This window comes from Dermacentor albipictus, chromosome 2 (genome assembly GCF_038994185.2).
Source record: "Dermacentor albipictus isolate Rhodes 1998 colony chromosome 2, USDA_Dalb.pri_finalv2, whole genome shotgun sequence".
Taxonomy (NCBI): domain Eukaryota; kingdom Metazoa; phylum Arthropoda; class Arachnida; order Ixodida; family Ixodidae; genus Dermacentor; species Dermacentor albipictus.
Window position 1 is genome coordinate 22,772,157 of NC_091822.1, and position 20,893 is coordinate 22,793,049.

Sequence of the window (20,893 nt, forward strand, 5' to 3'; positions counted from 1 at the left end):
GGGAGCCGCTTCCTCTGTATTGACGAAAAAATTTGGCGCCGTTAATTCGTCGCGAGCTCGAAGACATTTCTTCCACCATTCCTCGTCAGCATTGCCCAGACAACGCATATTCTGTATCGCTTATGCATGCCATTCTCAGACAAGAGATAGCATATTTAGGCCTCCCGTCTCCCAGCCCTATTCGTGATGCCACTGTCAGTCAGGACCGGCCCTGCCCAACCACTGCTTCCTCGTTTTCAGCGGTTCCAACTCGCCTTCGTGACCCGGCTGATTACAGAACACCGGACAATATGTCGATCTGTTTCAGTTGCTCGCGTGTTGGACATATCGTTCGTCATTACCGCAGTCGTTGGCCATCACCGCCTAGGTGGATCTTCGCATCTTCCAGATGAAGGTGCTCCTCGTTTCTCTGCGCGTCCTTTATCTACGAATACCGACAACGTACCACCAACCTTCCAAACCAGCTGGTCACCACCTCCCCTAACTAAGTCTTCGGTCTCGTTCGTCGCAGGCCCGCTTCTCTACTTCCCCCGCGTTCGTGCCACAGTAAAATTAGTCGGTGCAGCTTCCGGAGGGGACGCTGCATCAACAACCGGGCAGCCTAGGAAATATATTAAACGTTGAGGTGCATGGAGTGCCAGTGAAGTCCCTCGTCGACACGAGTGCGCAGATGTCTGTAATGAGTGCCGCCCTTCGCAAAAGACCTAGAAAAGACCTCAACCCTGCCGCAATATGCACAGTATGCGTTATCGATATCAGTACGCCACTGGTTGTCGACGTGTGTACAGCAAGAGCAACAACTGCCAGCCATCAAACCACCGGCTTATTTATTCTGTGAGCGCTGTGCCCATGAACTGATTTTGCGGCTGGACTTTTTTTCGTCCCATTCTGCTCTAATCGATTGCGCTACAGGTGTCTTGATGTTGGATGTTCACTCTGATATCTACTTTGTTTCTGATGCGCATCATAACTACTTGTGTTCTGCTGAATTCGCGTGGTTACCCCCTCAAGTCGCTGCTACTGTGCCTTTTACTGCTCGTCCCCATGCTCCATATCGCGACTACATCACCTCACCACTTGTAGACGCTATTCTGCTGCATAGCGTCGCGCTCCCAATTACCGTTGTGACCATTCTCGATAACTCAACTTGGCTTCCCGTTCTCAACTTTTGATCTGTTGCACATGTTTTTCCCGGTAACATGACAGTGGCCCACCTGACACTTGTTCACGAGTGCGAGATACTTCCGCTCGCGCCCACTATTTCTGCCTCTGTCACCCCTGTCGATGACGTCGATAAAATGATTGCTACCGACCTCTGTCCAGCTGAAACTGAATGCTTTAGGCGCATTCTGTTTAGTTACCGCGATATTTTTGATTTAGAAGGCCGCCCGCTCGGCCAGACAGCTGAAGTGACTCATCGGATTCACACCAGTGACGCAAGTACCATCCATAGCCGCCCCTAACGCTTGTCTGCAGCATAGGGCAGCATCATTCATAACGAAGTCGCGAAGGTGTTTAACATTAACATCATCGAGCCTTCCCCTAGCCCGTGGCCCTCACCTGTAGTCCTGGTCAAGAAAAATGGCAACACCTGGAGATTTTGTGTTTATTATTGCCGTCTGAACAAGATCACCAAGAAAGACGTGTATCCATTGCCTCGTGTCGTAATGCAATTGATTGTCGACATGGGGCGAAATATTTTTCATCGATTGACCTCCGATAGGGCTACTGGCCGACCGCTGTTGATGAAAAGGATTGCGAGAAGACAACCTTTATTACGCCTGATGGACATTTTCAATTCTGAGGCGTGCCTTCTGGGCTTTGCAATACCCCAGCGACGCTCGAGAGAATGATGGACATCCCTCTTCGAGGCTTGCAGTGCACCATCTGTCTGTTTTATCGCGACGACGTAATTGTTTTTCTCCAGCCTTTGATACCCACATTGAGCGTCTCGCGGCTGTCCTTGCTGTGTTTCGCGTCGCGAAACTCGTCGAAGTGTCACTTAGGTCGTCGTGAAATAGCCGTTCTAGGGTGCCTTTTAAACGCCAATGGAATTCAGCCTGACCCGACCAAAGCACGAGCCGCGCAAGACTTTCCTTTGCCATGCTCAGTCAAGGACGTTCACAGCTTCATGGGCTTATGCTCATGCTTTTGTCGCTTTGTTCATAATTATGCTGACTTTGCGCGCCTTCTCACCGAGCCTTTAAGGAACGACTTCGCATTCGCGTGGGGACAGCGGCAGGCTGAAACTTTTACAGTACTCCTCAGACTCTTCAAGAGCGCCCCAATTTTAGCCCATGTTGACCCTTCAGCACCGCCTGAAATCCGTACAGATGCTAGTGGCCAAGGCATTGGCGCTGTTCCTGCCCAGATTCAACGTGGTCAAGAGTGCGTTGTCGCTTACGCATGCCGTCTCCTGTCCACGGTCGGGCGCAACTATTCTATCACCGAGAGAGAGTGTCTACCGCTGGTTTGGGCAATCACGTGGTTTTGCCCATACCTACTTGATCGCCATTTCTGTGTAGTTACCGACCACCACGCGCTCTTCTGGCTCTCCTCGTTGAAGGATCTTACAGGACGTCTTGGGCGTTTGGCATTGCGCTTGAAAGAGCATACTTTCTCTGTGTTGTACAAATCCGGCTGCTTACATCAGGACGCCGTCTGGTTATCGCGCCACCATGTTGACCCACCGAAAGCCACAGACCTCGAATCTGACACCAGCGTCACATCTAGCTCAGGCTTCCTCCACATTAGTGATGAACAGCGCCGTGATTGCTTTCTGCGACCCATCATAGATCGGTTAAGCTCGCCAACGTCTGTTCATTCCTTGCGTCTCTTATGTATTTCCGACCGAGTCCTGTACAAACACAAATCGCGCCCTGATGGTGCTTACCTACTGCTAGCCTTACTACCGGGGCACCTTCAACGCTCCGAGCTTTAACAGCTCCACGATGGACAGACCGCTGATTAATTCGGTGTTACTTGTACCTTTGACTGTGTTCGGCTCCATTTCTTTTGGTCCGACCTCTACCGCTCTGGACGCCGGTATGTGACTGCTTGCGACCTGTGCCAACGCCGGAAACCCACTACCATGGCTACAGCTGAGCTTTTAGAACACATCGATATTCTCAAAGAGCGTTTCTTTCGCATGGGACAAGATATATATGGTCATTTCTCTTTCTCAACTAAGGGTAACAAATGGATTGCCGTTGCAATTGGTCACGCCACGTGCTTCGCCATTACAGGAGCTTTGCCTACAAGTTGTGGGACTAACGTCGCATATTTCCTCCTACATAGCGTCATCCTGCACCACACTGCTCCACGTCAGCTTCTCACGGAATGTCGACATTACTTCTTCTCAAAGCCATAGATGATATTGTCCCGTTGAGTGACGTATGAAAACGGGAGCAATACTGTAAAAGCCGAAACTAATTTTTATTGGGCAAACCTGTGCCCACAAAAACAGGCTACGCTTAAAGAAGGGCGACAACGGCGAACACAGTCGTCGATCGTCAAAATCTGACCAGCGGGCCAAGCGCGCCGGCTTTTATAGATCACTCGTCGAATGTTCCAGAGTAACCACTGGGACCCGCGTGCATTCCACAAAGTGGTACACCATTCGCGTCGCGCATACATGCAATCAGATAACACGAGGTTCGGTGACAACAGACAACGCATAGAAGCATCGATAACATTCTAGAAACTTCCGATACATGTAGATGCGTCCTGCGCTGAGCGATAACATTTCTTATACCCCTGTCACACGGCAAATGTAATGTCACTTACAACGAATGACATTCGTTGATAATGCCATTTGTTTGGTGTCACACGGTAAAACGTAAGGACATTTTCGAAAATGACCTTTACAAACGAATGAGTTCGCCAAACCCATTCGCATTCGTTTGGAACTGAATGTGTATCCTCGACACCACGAGTTTACCAGTGTTTCGCAAACAGTACACGCTTCTTTTTTGTTTTAACATAAATCACTATTATTCTATCCATTTTATTACCTAATTATTGCTTTAACGACATTGAAGTCCATCACGTGCGTAAATACAGAAAACTACTCTCAGTCCAGTGACCAGACAGCCGTCTTTAGCTTTCGCTGCAGCAGTCGTGTTGGTTCGCACCGGAGCATCGGCCGCGGCCGCTTCAATTGACTTGGCGTAAAAGCGTGCGCGTGTTTTCCTGTGGCACGCGCCCAGAATGAGGATATTAGAAGCCCGCATGCACATCAGAACGGCGATGACATGCAACTGCCCTTCTCGTACCACTTTAGCAGATGTAGCGGACGCGCCTATCGTTCTCTTCGCCCTGTTGCTTGCCTTAGCTTTGGCTTGGCTTGGCTCGACTCGACTTCATTGTCGACAAGCTAGTGATCGAACGCTACGGTTTGAAAGCAACGATCACATATTCTAGTGGAATTTAGCATATTGGAAAATAATTATTGGACAAAAGGGGGTTTGAGACGTGTCTTTTTTTTACTGTCATCATTGTCATCATTTTCAAATGACATTAGTTTTCGCCGTGTGACAGCGCGCCGTTATAATGACATTAATCGCAACAAATGTCATTTGTTGGAAATGACATTAGATTTGCCGTGTGAAAAGCGCTCAGCCGTAAAAGATAAACGACTTTACGTGTCAAAATCCTCCGCCTATGCTCTACTGAGCTTCAAATAGCCACTGCTTGCCATCCCCAGACTAATGGTCTCACAGAGCGACTGGATAGAAGACTTAACGCCATGCTAGCTATGTACGGTTCTCCAGACCATCAGGACTGGGACGTCGCTCTGCCATATCTCACCTTCGCGTTTATTTCGTGCCGCCATGATACTACAGGTTACTCACCGTTTTATTTAGCACTGATCCCGTGTTTTGCCCCTGCACAATGTACTTCCACAAATAACCCAGTTACACAACACTTACACCTGCGACGTGATTTCTATGCCTGCACAGGCCCATCAGATTGCCTGCCGCTCGCCTCACGGTTTCCCAGGTATCCCAGAAGTTCCTTTACAATATGCACCATAGGGACGTGCAGTATTACCCTTCCTTCATCGTGCTCCTGCGGTCACTATCTCGTCGTGTAGGCCTATCGGAAAAATTTCTGTCGCGAAATGCAGGTCCTTACCGAATCCTGCGACAGCTTTCGGGTGTGACGTACGAGATTGCTCACGAAGGGCCAGGCCCGTCATCAGTGCAGCCAAGAAACGATGTTGTTCATGTCTCCCGTTTAAAGCCCGACGTGCGTGTCTTCGCTGGGCCATAACCGCTTGCGCTGGGTCACCGCTGCAGCGCCGGCGAGACGATGACGAAGAAGTGTTGTTGTTGCTGTGGAGTTTCTGCCGTCATGTTATAGTGTCAGCTGGGGGCTTCGGCATTCGCCTTGGATAAACAACACTCGTGCTTGTCTCCCACCTCGCAACAACATAGATATCACCATGTGCACCCGAAGCACATGTACATTCACATTTTCTTTACAACAGGTGTTCCCGGGCTGAATTTTACACAGATGCATCTACGTCTCCAGCTGGTGCTGCTTACTTAATGCTAGGAATATCGTCTTTATTATCCGATACATTGCATCCACATACAAATATTCTTACCGCAGAAGCATGCGCGATGCTCTCTGCAGTTAACAAATAAGGCAAACAAATCTCACTAGACCTATTGCATTTACGGACCCACTGAGTTTAGTCCGAGCCCGTATAAGTTTACCAAAACATAAAAATAGCCATTATGCGTATTGCTATGCTCATCTTTTTTGGGTAAACTCATTTTTCTATGCGGAGCACCTGACCACAGTGGTATAAAAGACAATGAAGCTTCTGACCAGAACGTTACCTGAGTAGCTTTTAGCGACACCGACAGAAGCACACCAATTTGGAACACGAACATCAAATTATGCTTATGCATACCTTGAAGAAGCATTGGCAGAAACATTGGGATACACAGCTATCCAATTAACTACACCTCATAGAACCTAAATTACGGTACTTTATATCCGACAAACCAGCATGATGCAAGGAAGTGCTCCTTGTCGGTTAAGTGTGTCATACGTTCAGTACCTCTTCTTACCTAATTACTCGAAGGGATGCTTCGTCATGCTGAACTTGCGGCAACCACCCTTCTGTTTCACATGCCTCCAGTGCATGGAAATCGAGACTAGAGAAATGCTTTCACTCCGCGTATCAATACCATATCCCACTTCACCCAGCATTTTAGTCAACAGCTCCTTGGCGCCCATTCCTGCGTTTCGCGTCGGCGTCGAAACCTCGGCGTAACCGAGCGAACGATGAAAGAGCGAACGTGGAGCGCAGCGGGGTATGAAGGACGGCGACAGCGAAGAGAGCACGTGGCGGAAAGTGGAGGAGGAGGATATGACGAAAGCGTAAGGAGAAAAGCGTAGTGCCAAACAGGAAGGACTCTGTGTCGACGACCGCTACGAGATGGCGGCCAGAGTAGCGCGCCGTTGTTTCTTCCCCGATGGCATGCGGGTAGTGCGGCCACCGATACTATACATCGAAACAAAGCGCTGCATGAGCGGAAGTTTCTCAGTGGCGGCGGCTGTGAATCGCGCCCGCGCATCACCCTGGCACTGCCTCTCGTGATATCCCGATTAGCGAGGGAGTGGTGTGGAACTTCACTCCGTTTGCAACATGCCGCACGAGGAAGATTGTCCGCGCCAGCCAGTATATCGCTAAACCAAAACGCGTATGCAGCTCCGCTCAAATTTTGAAATATGGAGTATTGTAATCGCCAGTGATTCTCTCGGATGAAGCCTAATGATCTGTTTTCTAACTATAGGCCAAATTTATCTATTTCCTGTATTTTCCAAGGAAGTTCATATAGGAAGTTGTGGCCAAGTACTGCACCAGGGTGGCCAATCCTGCTCTGGTGAGGGAGTGCGTTACCGGTTCTGGTTACAGGGATCAGGTCACACTAGAGGCCTGTTTATGCAATTTTATCAACACGCGGATATTTTTTTTTAATCCGGTGGAAAATTGCCGGCACCGGGATTCGAACCACGGACCTCTTGCACGCGAGGCGGGTGTTCTACCTCTACACCACCGCTACTCCTCCAAATGAGCCTGGCAACGATTAACGCTAGAACGTTATCTAGTGAGGCGAGTCTAGCAGTGCAATTGGAGGAATCAGAGGGCAGTAAATGGGATAAAATAGGGCTCAGTGAAGTTAGGAGGCCAAAAGAAGCATATACAGTGCTAAAAAGCGGGTACGTCATGTGCTACCGGGGCTTAGCGGAGAGAAGAGAACTAGGCGTCGGATTCCTGATTAATAAGAATATAGCTGGTAACATACAGGAATTCTATAGCATTACCGAGAGGGTGGCAGGTCTTGTTGTGATACCTAATAAGAGGTACAAAATGAAGATTGTACAGGTCTACGCCCCTACATCCAGTCATGATGACCAGGAAGTCGAAAGCTTCTGTGAAGACGTGGAATCGGCGATGGGTAGAGTGAAACTAAATAGAATATACTAATGGGCGATTTTAAGGTCAAGGTAGGCAAGAAGCAGGCTGGAGACAAGGCAGTGGGGGAATATGGCATAGGCACTAGGAATATCAGGGGAGAGTTATTAGTAGAGTTTGCGGAACCGAATAATATGAGGATAATGAATACCTTCTTCCGCAAGCGGGATAGCCGAACGTGGACGTGGAGGAGCCCGAACGGTGAGACTAGAAATGAAATAGACTTCATACTCTGCGCTAACCCCGGCATCATACAAGATGTGGACGTGCTCGGTATGGTGCGCTGCAGTGACCACAGGATGATAAGAACTCAAATTAGCCTAGACCTGAGAAGGGAACGGAAGAAATTGGTGCATAAGAAGCCGATCAATGAGTTAGCGGTAAGAGGGAAAACAGAGGAATTCCAGATCAAGCTACAGAACAGGTATTCCACTTTAACTCATGAAGAGGACCTTAGTGTTGAAGCAATGAAGGAGAACCTTGTGGGCATCATTAAGGAGTGTGCAATAGAAGTGAGTGGTAACTCCGTTAGACAGGATACCAGTAAGCTATCGCAGGAGACGAAAGGTCTGATCAAGAAACGCCAATGTATGAAAGCCTCTAACCCTACAGCTAGAATAGAACTGGCAGAACTTTCCAAGTTAATCAAGAAGCGTAAGACAGCTGACATACGGAAGTATAGTATGTATAGAATTGAACATGCTCTGAGGAACGGAGAAAGCCTAAAAACAGTGAAGAAAAAACTGGGAATTGGCAAGAATCAGATGTATGCGTTAAGAGACAAAGCCGGCAATATCATTACTAATATGGATGAAATAGTTCAAGTGGCTGACGAGTTCTATAGAGATTTATACATTACCAGTGGCACCAACGATGATAATGGAAGAGAAAATAGCCTAGGGGAATTCGAAATCCCACTGGTAACGCCGGAAGAAGTAAAGAAAGCCTTGGGAGATATGCAAAGGGGGAAGGCAGCTGGGGAGGATCAGGTAACAGCAGATTTGTTGAAGGATGGTGGGCAGATTGTTCTAGAGAAACTGGCCGCCCTGTATGCGCAATGCCTCATAACGTCGAGCGTACCGGAATCTTGGAAAAACGCGAACATAATCCTAATCCATAAGAAAGGGGATGCCAAGGTCTTGAAAAATTATAGACCGATCAGCTTACTGTCCGTTGCCTACAAAGTATTTACTAAGGTAATTGCAAATAGAATCAGGAACACCTTGGACTTCCGTCAACCAAAGGACCAGGCAGGATTCCGTAAAGGCTACTCAACGATAGACCATATTCACACTATCAATCAGGTGATAGAAAAATGCGCGGAATATAGCCAACCTTTATATATAGCTTTCATTGACTATGAGAAAGCATTTTATTCAGTCGAAAGCTCAGCAGTCATGGAGGCATTGCGGAATCAGGGTGTAGACGAGCCGTATGTAAAAATACTGAAAGATATCTATAGCGGCACCCCAGCCACCGTAGTCCTCCATAAAGAAAGCAACAAAATCCCAATAAAGAAAGGCGTCAAGCAGGGAGATACGATATCTCCAATGCTATTCACAGCGTGCTTACAGGAGGTATTCACAGACCTGGATTGGGAAGAATTGGGGATGAGAGTTAATGGAGAATACTTTAGTACCTTGCTATTCGCTGATGATATTGCCTTGCTTAGTAACTCAGGGGACCAACTGCAATGCATGCTCACTGACCTGGAGAGGCAAAGTTGAAGGGTGGGTCTAAAAATTATTCTGCCGGAAACTAAAGTAATGTTTAACAGTCTCGGAAGAGAACAACAGTTTACGATAGGCAGCGAGGCACTGGAAGTGGCAAGGGAATACATCTACTTAGGACAGGTAGTGACTGCGGATCCGGATCATGAGACTGAAATAATAAGAAGAATAAGAATGGGCTGGGGTGCGTTTGGCAGGCATTCTCAGATCATGAACAGAAGGTTGCCATTATCCCTCAAGAGAAAAGTTTATAACAGCTGTGTCTTACCAGTACTCACGTACGGGGCAGAAACCTGGAGGCTTACGAAAAGGGTTCTACTTATATTGAGGACAACGCAAATGGAAAGAAGGATGATAGGTGTAACGTTAAGGGATAAGAAAAGAGCAGATTGGGTGAGGGAAGAACCGCGAGGTAATGATATCTTAGTGGAAATTAAGACAAAGAATTGGGCATGGGCAGGACACGTAATGAGGAGGCAAGATAACCGATGGTCATTAAAGGTTACGGAATGGATCCTAAGGGAAGGAAAGCGTGGCAAAGGGCGGCAGAAAGTTAGGTGGGCGGATGAGATTAAGAAGTTTGCTGGGACAACATGGCCACAATTAGTACATGACCGGGGTAGTTGGAGAAGTATGGGAGAGGCCTTAGCCTTGCAGTGGGCGTAACCAGGCTGATGATGATGATAATGATGATGATGAATAAATAGATAAAAAACGTGGCAGCATTGATACCCGTTAATGGCAAAATTTTTGGGACATGCGAATATATTTTATGAAAAAATAGATATTTTACTTATCTTGACAGCGCCTAGCTTTCACAAATTCGTTTAATTGCAATAACTGCAACGTCAATGCACTTCTTATTCATGTATTTGATCGCAAGACCATTTCTGTAAGAAGCAGGTGGAACTCCAATGTGAGCTCCCTGCCCCCGAACGAAATTTCTGGCTTCACTACTGCTATGCAGTGTGCCGTTATTACTAACCAACAGTAGTTTATTCGCGGGCCTAAACCACATCCAACAAACGAAGTAGTCAGGCAATGTATCTACAGATGATAAATACGTTGAATGCCTTTCAGCAGCAGTACTTATTCCGTAGCAGAACACTACCCACGCTATCCGAATTGTCATTTGTTTCACAACTACTCATTGAAGCTAAAACAGAACACATAACTACAATGAGAATGTCGCAGTAAGGTCACATTATTGAAACGAATTTTTAGAATAACAAAACTTATCTCTGATGCTGATGCTGGCCCGCATACATCAGCGCTTAGTGCTACGTCCACTTCACTGCCAGCAGAAACTGTGACTTTGCCGATTTAAATCACTTCGTTAGATATCATAGGATGGTTCCCACCTGGAAGACGCCACATCCGTCTAATCTCTCAAGCGCGAAAAAAACCACCAGCCATTGTCGCTGAGGGTATACCTTGTCTCCAACGTGCAGCGTTTGCTCAGCCAAGCAGGGCGACTACCCATGGATGGTGCAACTGCCATGCAATATTAACACGTTGTACTTGTTCACCTTTTTCGGGTGACCGCTCTTCATCGTCCAGCAAATGTTAAGCGCTATGCGCGGGACGCGTCCGCATAAATCGGAAGTTTCTCTAATATTATCGACGGTTCTATCTGCTGTCTGTTGTCACCGAAACTTGTGTAATCTGATTGTATGTGCGACGCGAATCGTGTGGAACTTTCTGGTAGACACGCGGTTTACCAGGAATTACTCTGGAACATGCTGGAACCTTCGATGACTCAAGAATAAAAGCGGACGCACTTGACCAGCACAGCAAATTTTCGCCGATCGCCAACTGTGTTCGCCGCTATCGTTGTACTTTGAGTGCAGCCTCTTTTTCTGGGCACAGGTTCGCCCACTGAAGATTTAGTTTCATTATTTACAGTTTTGCTACGGCCTTCACTACAGGGAACTATCGTTACTATGGCGTGACAATATGGCAGCGCGCGTGAAGCTGTATATCATGCACGTTAGGTTGGCGTGTATGAGTTGTGGTGAAGTCGCATTTCTGTCGGATGCCGTGTAATATCCTAATCCGCAAGGAACTGAAACAAAGTTTATTTAACAGCGTTTTGCCCTTCTGTGCCAAGATAACAGGCTTCATACACATATGCAAATTTGGTGTTCTCGTCACGACCGATAGAGAAGCTGGGATGAATATCGACACTTAGAGCTACGTAAATGCGCACTAGCTGTCATGACCAGGCTTGTTCAGCAATCAGTATTCTCCTGCTTTTTCCTAGGGAGTGCGGAAGGCACAATTAAAATTTCTACAAATGAACAATCCGACGATGAGTGTCGGCCTTTGCGATAGCCCTTCAAGCAACATATTCAATAATTCTTTATTTAGAATGTCTAACAGTCCTTCTGAGATTTGCATTGCTTAGGTTAGGTCCTACAAACTCTGCAGCGTCGGCCCACATGGCTATGACACTCGTTTGTCATGGTTGACCAACCAATCCATGGTTGACCATAACCATAACGACTCCACAACTACTGTATAAGGATACGATAACGACTATGGAACGACGAACCAGCAATTAAGCTCTTTTCCATTTAGGTTAAACCAGCGAGAAATTTTAAAATGTCCGCTAAACTGCATTACAAGTATAATGAAACACTGTCTGAAACTCTTATGTCAATTTTCTTTTTGTGTCATAATTTTATCTTGCATTCGTAGTGTGTATTTCTTAAACATGTTCTATTACAAATTAATAATATAGCGTTGTATACATCTCAATTGTTCTTCAGCCATTCGCGCTTTGCGGCTGAATTGCTTGCAATTTTTGTATTGGTCCGGCCACTTGCCTTTGCAGCTATCGGTACAGTGTTTTGTACATAATTCATGTTTTATTGAATAAAGGTTCAAATTTAAAAAAAGAAATGGCATCAGTAGAACGATGAAGCCGGCATGAAGCTGCCATTTGGAAATGACTAATAAGGCATGAGGGCATTGGGACTACTATGACGGCAATGGTATAACGACAACCACGGATGACGAAGTTGTAATGACGGCGATGGAAAGACCACGACGTTATCAAGACGACGACGATGACAACTAAGGCAGCAGTGCTGGGAAGACAAAGACACAAGCACGAAAACCACAATCCGGAAGCAATGAATTTGACAACAAATTTATGACAACAAATTCGTTCGCACGATAATTAAGACATTCGGGCATTCGAATGGTAAGGAATTCATTCCAATGATAACGAATGCATGACAGAGGTAGCATGATCGCGACTCAGTATGGCGACACCATAATTTCCATGGGATGACGAGATCACGAGTCAATGACGACACCATAGTTTCCATGCAATGACGAAAAAGGAACGTCGTGAATTTACTGACGAAATCGTCAATAGTGACAACATCTGACATATCTGAACAGTGACAATAATGATAAATAGTCAATAGAGACAATAGTGGGACGAAGACGACAGTATGACGACGATGACAGAGCGATGACTATATGACGGTGGCATCACGACTGTAGTATAACGAATGCATACTGATGACTGCATGATGACGAAGGTACGAAACCGGTGGCATGATAACTAGCCAAGTAGGGCATCATGATTTCGATAGAATACCCTCAATGGAGACACAAATGCGGTATGAAGACAGCGCGGGACATGAATTCGATGATGATTTGAATATGATGCCGTTGGGATGACGACAGCGTGACGGCGGCCACACGATAACAATGACATGAAGACTGTATGACGATAATCGCGTGACTATGACTGAACCAAAACGATGACGTGAAGACAACGGTAAACAGAGCTGACAGCGAAGACAAAAAAAATAACACGCAGATAAAACTAGATGATGGAACAACCCCGACGGTGTCATGATGGCAACAGGTCAACGAATCCATGGTTACTGTATGACAGTTGCACAATTGCGACGATGGCATCACGATTAAAGGCGGCGTGATTCTGAATAAATGACGACAGCATAGCTACGATGGCGTGATGTTGACGGGAAGCTAATAAGAGAGTTGTGTTTGAATTATAGGCATGCGTTCATAGTATAATGGGTAGATTGTCGGGTGGCTGAGCGGAGGAAACCAGTTTTGAAACCACCCATTTGACGATCTTTTGAGGGCATTACAATAGCTGAGTATACTAGATAAAGATATAATCGTCGCTTGGCGCAAACTAGCAAGGATGGAAGGGAACAAGGAGAGGCGCCCATCCGTCCTTCCTTGCATGAGCCAACCGATCATATATATATATATATATATATATATATATATATATATATATATATATATATATATATATATATATATATATATATATATGGTCTATTCAGCAATATGAACCAACTAGCCCAGCAGCAAGTGCTTCAGTCTTACAATAGTCGTTAGATATCAGCGCACGTACGTGATGTTATTAGACTGATAATGCTGGCAGAATTAAAAATGGGGCGTAATAATCGTCGTGCATTGCGAGTATGACAAAAACATGTAGTGCATCACATCCTTTCATTGAGATTGTAGCTCCGACTCGTTACGTGTGGTTGACGAACATCGTAGCTCCTAGCATCCACACCACGTCACCTTGTTCACTGCAGTTGCTGGTGCTGACGGTGTGCGCCCTTCCACACCCGCTGTGTCCTGCTCGGCTTTTGTACGCCCGCTTTTTGCGCCGGCGCATATGGTTGGAAGGTGGCGGAGCCCCGTCGAGTTCCTCTCCCGCGATGGGTTCCACTGTGGTCGACCACTTGTCGGTGTCACGTACCTCGGATGGCCACGAGTCACCCACTAGGAAGAAGCCAACCCAGAACCCTCCTAAGAAGCCCTTGTCTACAGCCAAGAAAGGGTAGGTGCTCGCTTCTCTAGCATCCACAATTCGCTACTCTTAAAATTGTTTTCTCTGTCGTTCTTTTTTTTTATTTCTTTCAAGTGATTTCATGCTTCTTGTACCACTTCAGGTGCATTCTCTTAGCTTTTTTAGCCTTTCGGACTCAGAGTCTCCGTACTCTCGTTCATGTTCAACTTATCCTTCTTTAGGGACAAAATTACGCTCTGCTTTCAAAATCTGTGGCGGGCCCTTTCTAGGTTGCGATGTCCATTCTGCAAAGTGCGGCTTACCCAGACGTACAACGTAGTCAAGCTCGCAATGTTTTCACGCCGATCTCGCCTCTGGTTCCACTTTGGATATCAACACTGCACCATAAAGAACGAGCCCACGAACGCACATACCAAAAAAAGAACGCGACACTTCGCTGTACACGCAACAAAATATTTATCAGAAAAAAAAACGAAGGCTATATTCATGCTAACTATCCCAGAAGTGGTGCCGGACCATATTAGATTTAGTTTTGAAGGTTTTGATGGCTTCAGTAGCACACAAAAGCTTATGATTATGTCTCGCGAAAAGAGAATTCACTGGCAACTCCGGGACTTTCTCTTAAGGCACACAAGCATGCTTTGTAAAACGGGTTAGGAAAACAGTTTTCTTTCGTCAAGACAAACATACAAATTTTATTCAGGTGAAGGAAAAGAGGTCTCACACTTAATATTGAATTAATCTGATACCATTTTTATGTTTTCCCGCTGAAAATAAACAAATCGTTCTTACTTGGCCATACACTTTTTTTTTAGAAAATAAGTCTATTTAGCCGGGAGGCATGCTTCGCACAATATATGTTTTCAGACGGAGATAATCAGCAGTCACGCAAAAGTAAATATATAGGTAAAAACAGGAGATTTCTCACTGTAAAAATATAGTAAATATAGTAATATAATAAAAAGTAAATATAGTAAATCTAATAAAAACTAAATACAGCAGGCTTCTCACTGTATGCACTTTCTGCTCTGAGGGGATTCCGAGCATCCTTATTTGATTTTTCACGTGAATGGTGATGATAGATTCTGTGGTATTGACACGCATACTTAGTTATCCTTTTCTAGGGGACTGCATATCATCCACTAACAACTCAAAGTTATCGCTCAGCGCAAGACGCGCCTGTATGATTGGAACTTAATGGAATGTTACCAATGGTTCGATGCGTTACCTGTTGTCCCCAAACTTTGTGTAATCTGATTGTATGGAAGGCACGAATTGTGCAGTACCTTCTAAAAGACACGCAGGCACCATCAATTCCTTTAGAAACTTCGATGACTCACGTATAAAAGCGCACGCGGTTGACTGCCACTATCGTTGTGCTGATTGTAGCCTGTTTGAGGGCATACGTTCGCCCAATAAAACGCAAGTTTCGTCATTCACAGTTTAGCTGCTTTATTCACCGTCACTACTACGTAAGATATGATGGCGGCACTTTGCGTTAATTCACTGGACGCCGCCAACAAGCCGTGATTCAAGCCCGAACTCCAAAGACAACCCCAACGTCGCCAAGGGCTAGCGAGGTAGGCGCAAGCTGCAACGACAGCCCCTGGTGCACGGACTTTTGCCTGAGACGACTAGGAAGGTTGTGGCCAATTCAACAACAACAATGGCCGCCCCAGCGTCGCCAATCGTGCTTGAACAAGCCAGGAAGCCACATACCTTTCGTGAAGCTTCGTCGGGTGATCCGGAAACCTGACTCGAGAGTTTCGAAATAATATGAGCCTTCATCATCGGGACCTCTGAGGATAAGCTACGCCATGTCTACTCCTCCGTGGTAGATGCCTGTTGGACATGTTTCGTGGACCCGGAGTCCACCCGTACAACGTGGGACCTGTTCTGAAGTAACTTGCTGAGAACCTTCACGAGCGTCGTGCGGAAAAAAAAAGGGTCGAAGTTTTAGTGGAAGCCCGACTGGAGCTACCTAACTAGATCTATGCTATCTTTACGTAAGAAATGACTCGTCTATTCTGCCACGCCGACTATGATATGTCCGAAAGAAGAAAGTACGCCTACTCATGCGTGGTGTAAAGCAAGACCTTTTCGCTGCAATGATATGAAGCCCACCGAACAACATCGAACAGTTCCTGCACAAGGTCACCAGCATCGACAAAACACGGAAACGCGTAATTTGTCATTAAACCGCCGCACGAACTCAACTACGCCAGAGTTTACTGGCTACCGACGACCTTTGCGAAACTATCAGGGCGGTCGTGCGGGATGAGCTTAAGAAGTTGTTCTCCTTCAGCGCAGCCTCAAGTAGCGCCCTTGCTGGCATCGACCGAGCGGAGGTTCAGCAGTCACTTGGAGTCCCCGAATTACCGCAGCCTCAGCCGGAAGCGGTGACCTACGCTACCGTAGCCCGCAGTCACGTTACCCCTCCGAGCCCGCTGCAGGGCCCAGTAACGCAGCAAATCCGTCGGTCTCCGCCCCGCCCGCCACCTCACCCTCCCATTGCCCAGCGCAGCTACCCAAGAATGACAGATTAATGGCGCGCTCCAGGCCACCGCTCACTCGGCTACCACTGCGGAGAAGAGGGCCACGTAAACCACCGGTGCCCATACAGCGACTTGGGACTGCGAGGCTTGGCTGTCAACATGAGGCGTGCACAGCATGGCGAACGGCCTTGTTATGTGGCCGACTACGTCGCCGCAACACAGTTCAGACCCCGCCATCCCTCGCGTTCACCGCCGCCGGTACGGTATTTGTCTCCTCAGCGTCGACCAAACACTGGCTGAGCCCGTGACCATTCCCTGAGCCCCTATCCGGAAAAGAAAAAGCAGCAAGCAATGGAGGTGCGGTTGGTGCTCGTGGAAATGACGAAGTTCCTCTACCGCCCACTATTACTCTTAAAGATCTACTTTGACGAAGCAGAAACAACCAGCTAGCATCTCGGCGAAGCCTGGAATTCAAGAATACGCTGTCGAGGAATGACGTGACGACGCCACGTACCAACCACACGTATGCGCCTGATCCTTCGCCGAGACCTAACTACAACGGAAGAGAATGAACCACCAAGCTCGACGTGCTCGTCGGCTGCCATGAAGTCGCCACTCTTGTTGAAACTGGCCGGCGCACTCACTCTCACTCACTCGCAGTCATTTCAAAGGCGTGAGTGCGAGTGAGAGTGAGTACGAGTGAACATGAGTGGAGGTGAGTGCGAAAGCGAGTCAGTGTGAGCGGAGGTGAGTGCCAGTGAATGCGAGCGGAGGTTGAGTGCGAGTGAGTGCCAGTGAGTGGAGTTAAGTGCGAGTGCGACTGAGTGCCAGTGAGTGTGAGCGGTGGTGAGCGCGAGTGTGAGTGGAGATGAGTGCGAGTGTGAGTGAGTGCCATTGAATGTGAGTGGTGATGAGTGCGAGTGAGTGTGCGCGGAGGTGAATGCGAGTTTGAGTACCAGTGAGTGAGCGGAGCTGAGTGCAAGTGTGAGTGAATGACAGCGAGTGCGAGTGTGAGTGAGTACCAGTGAGCCTCAGAGACGGGGAATGCGAGTGAGTGCCAGTGTGTGTGAGCGGAGGTGATTGGGAGTGAGTGCCACTGGGTGTCAGTGAAAGTGCGTGCGATTGCGGGCGAGTGCCAGTGAGTCTGTGTGGAGGTAAGGGCGAGTGCGAGTGAGTGTCAATGAGTGTGAGTGAGTGTGAGTGGGAACGTGACTGAGTGATGTGAGTGGAGGTGAGTGTGAACGAGAGTGAGTGCTTTTGAGTGCGAGCGGAAGTGATTGTGGGTGCGATTGCAGATGAGTGTGAACATGAGTGAGTGTGAACGATCGTGAAGTCGACGTAGTCATTCCTCGTGAGTGAGTGGAGGGGAGTGTGAATGTGAGTGAGGGCTTGCTAGTGTGAGTTGAAATGAGTGTAAACGTGGTGAGTGTTTGGGAGTTAGTGGGGAGCTGCATGCGAACGCGAGTGTGGGTGCAGGTGAATGCGAGTGAGTGGAGGGCAGCGTTAACGTGAGTTAGTGCCTGCGGGTTAGTGTGAATGTGAGAGTGCTTCTGAGTAGAGATGAGTATGAATATTTGTGTGAATGATGGTATGAATGTGAGTGAGTGCTCGTTAGTGTCAGTAGATGTCAGTACGAAGGTGAGCGGGACAAAGCGTTTGTATGAACACGGTGAGTATGTCACAGCTAGTGCAACAATTGAATACGTTTAAAGTTCCCTTGAAGAGTGGAACGCGATAGCGTAAACGTGCTACGTTTGCATCGGAAATCATCGGAGGCCGTTGTTGGCGGGACTCGCATCGAAGGCGCACGCATGTGCCGTGTCCGAACTCTTCTTCATACAAACCCCGTTCAAGAGCGTGCGCGCCATCGACTGACAGTGGCTCAATGGGCTAGCGTGCTGGTCACGCAAGTTGTAGTTTCTGGGGTTTAATCCACTGCTAGCAATATTATTTTTCGGTTATTGTCTATTTTTTATTGGCTTTATAGGAAATATTCGCTCACGGCCAACAGACGCCGACACCGTATTTTCTGCGAAACGATCTTTTAACGCTATCACGTTAAAATAGCAATAGTATGTCTTATTCAAGGATATATTGTATTCTGCACCGTCATAAGTTTAGGTAGAAGAAATCAACATCCTGTGCCAAGGTCGCCGCTCTTGCGCTGCCGTTCACATTACCGTGATATACACATGCATTTGTTCTGTCAATATGCGATCGTTTGCAGGTGCTAGCAAGCGCAACTCGACTTTATATTCCGAATGCGTTTTAGTGCTCGGAGGGAAGGTTGATATGAAGAAGCGAAACAATCATCTGATCTCACTTAAATGAGTACTGGTAAGCGCAATACAAGACAGGATAAAATATATACAAAGAAGCACAGGACAAGCGCTAGCCCGCAACAAAATTTTATTCTGACTGTTCTTATTTTTCTTTCTTTTATTTATTCCGTACAGCCAGCCTGCTTTAGAGGCCCTAGGCAGGAGTGGGATATACATATAAGCTTTAAGAGCCAATAACATGTGAAACACAAGAAAGAAAAAAAAGAGAAAAAGAGAAGAAAAAGGTGGAAACAAGCAAAGCGTCATCTTGGTACAATGCAAAAGAAAGAAACAACAATGAAAAGGAAGGAAGATATCAAAGAATTCTGCAATACAGCACATGTTTACACAATGGCTTATACACACACACACACACACACACACACACACACACACACACACAAAGAAATTAACGGTGCCCTTAACATGATATGATCTATATCACATAGTGTATGGATTAGGATAGAAATCGGGGGAACCGTGTCGGTTCATAGATTAATGAGTGTGTGCATGAAGGAAGATATTGTGGAGCTTTGAAGAACGTTTTCAGGCAGGGCGTTCCAGTCATGGATGGTTCGGGGGAAAAAGGACTGCTTAAATAATGTGGTATGTTGCGAATACTCGTCTAACCTGAATGAATGTGATGAACGCGTTGGGCGCCGGTTACAAGGGGTAATATACAATCTTTTATCTAGTTTTACATGTTCCCGATTAATTAAATATGACATTTTGAGCCTGTCTCGATATCATCTTGCCTCTAGGGTTTCCAGGTTCACCTGCTGTAAAAGAGCGCTAACTGATGTATGACGGCGGTAGGAGTTAAAAATAAACCTGACTGATTTCCGCTGTATCATTTCTATCATATTTATGCTTGCTTGGGTGTAAGGATCCCAGACAGCAGTAGCGTACTCTAACAATGGTCTGATGAAAGTCTTGTATGCTAATAATTTTATATTACATGTAGATTTAGCCAAGGTCCTCCTCAGGTATCCGAGCTTATTCATGGCTTTCTTTTTAATGTGAGCTACATGAATATTCCACCTAAGGTCCGATGTAATTACTAAACCAAGGTATTTATATTCTGTAACAGAGGATAGGTTATGGCCATTAATGCTGTATACAAAGGGTAACGGCTTCTTTTTGCGTGTAACGATCATTGATACTGTTTTTGTTAGGTTAATGTTCATTTGCCACTCTAAGCACCAAGTCGCTATTGCTGATAAAGATGAATTTAGGATCGTCTGATCTGCCTCGCTGTGAATTTCATGATAAAGTACGCAGTCATCTGCAAACAGTCGAATTTTAACTGGTATATTATTCACAATATTATTGATAAAAACTAGAAAGAACAGAGGGCCCAAGACGGATCCCTGTGGGATTCCAGATTGTACATCGGATAAGTCTGATTTCGCATCATCAACAACGACTGTCTGTCGCCTGCCCGTAAGATACGCCTCAATCCAGTGAAGCAGTTGCTCGTTTTTGAGAATAGGTTTTAACTTTGATAACAACTTTTGGTGGGACACACGGTCGAAGGCTTTCTCAAAATCTAAGGATACCATGTCAATTTGGCCTTGGTCGTCTAGTGCTGCCGCGATTTCATGCACTGTTTCTAATAGTTGCGTTACAGTGGATTTTCCACGACGGAAGCCGTGTTGTCGTGGGTCACAGAGGCCATTACTTTCTATGAAGACTGAGATGTGCCTAAATATTATGTGTTCTATCACTTTTGATGAAGTGCAAAGTAGGGAGATAGGACGGTAACATTGGAGCAATGAACGGTCACCTGATTTAGGGATAGGAATTATTTTTGCACGTTTACAGTCACGTGGAATTTCTGCACATGAAAGCGATTTATTATAAATAACGTAAAGATATTTGGCGCCCCATGCGGCATATCTCACCAAAAAACCATTAGGTATTTCGTCGACGCCTGGCGACTTCTTTATATCAAGATCAAGAAGCAAGGACAGTACACCTGCTTCGTTTACGTCGAGATCATCGATGGGTGGAATATCATTTAAAGCAGATAT

General features: G+C 46.5%; 1 protein-coding gene across 3 annotated transcripts in view; it reads left to right on the plus strand.

Moving 5' to 3' along the window:
* Positions 1 to 20,893, plus strand: part of LOC135897880 (receptor expression-enhancing protein 5-like) — a 142,263-nt gene that overhangs the window by 92,116 nt on the left and 29,254 nt on the right. For all 3 annotated transcript variants that reach the window (XM_065426572.2, XM_065426571.1, XM_065426573.2), the window contains one exon: positions 13,827 to 14,074. In XM_065426572.2, the coding sequence (XP_065282644.1) occupies positions 13,827 to 14,074 (248 nt within the window). The remainder of the gene's footprint in view (positions 1 to 13,826; positions 14,075 to 20,893) is intronic.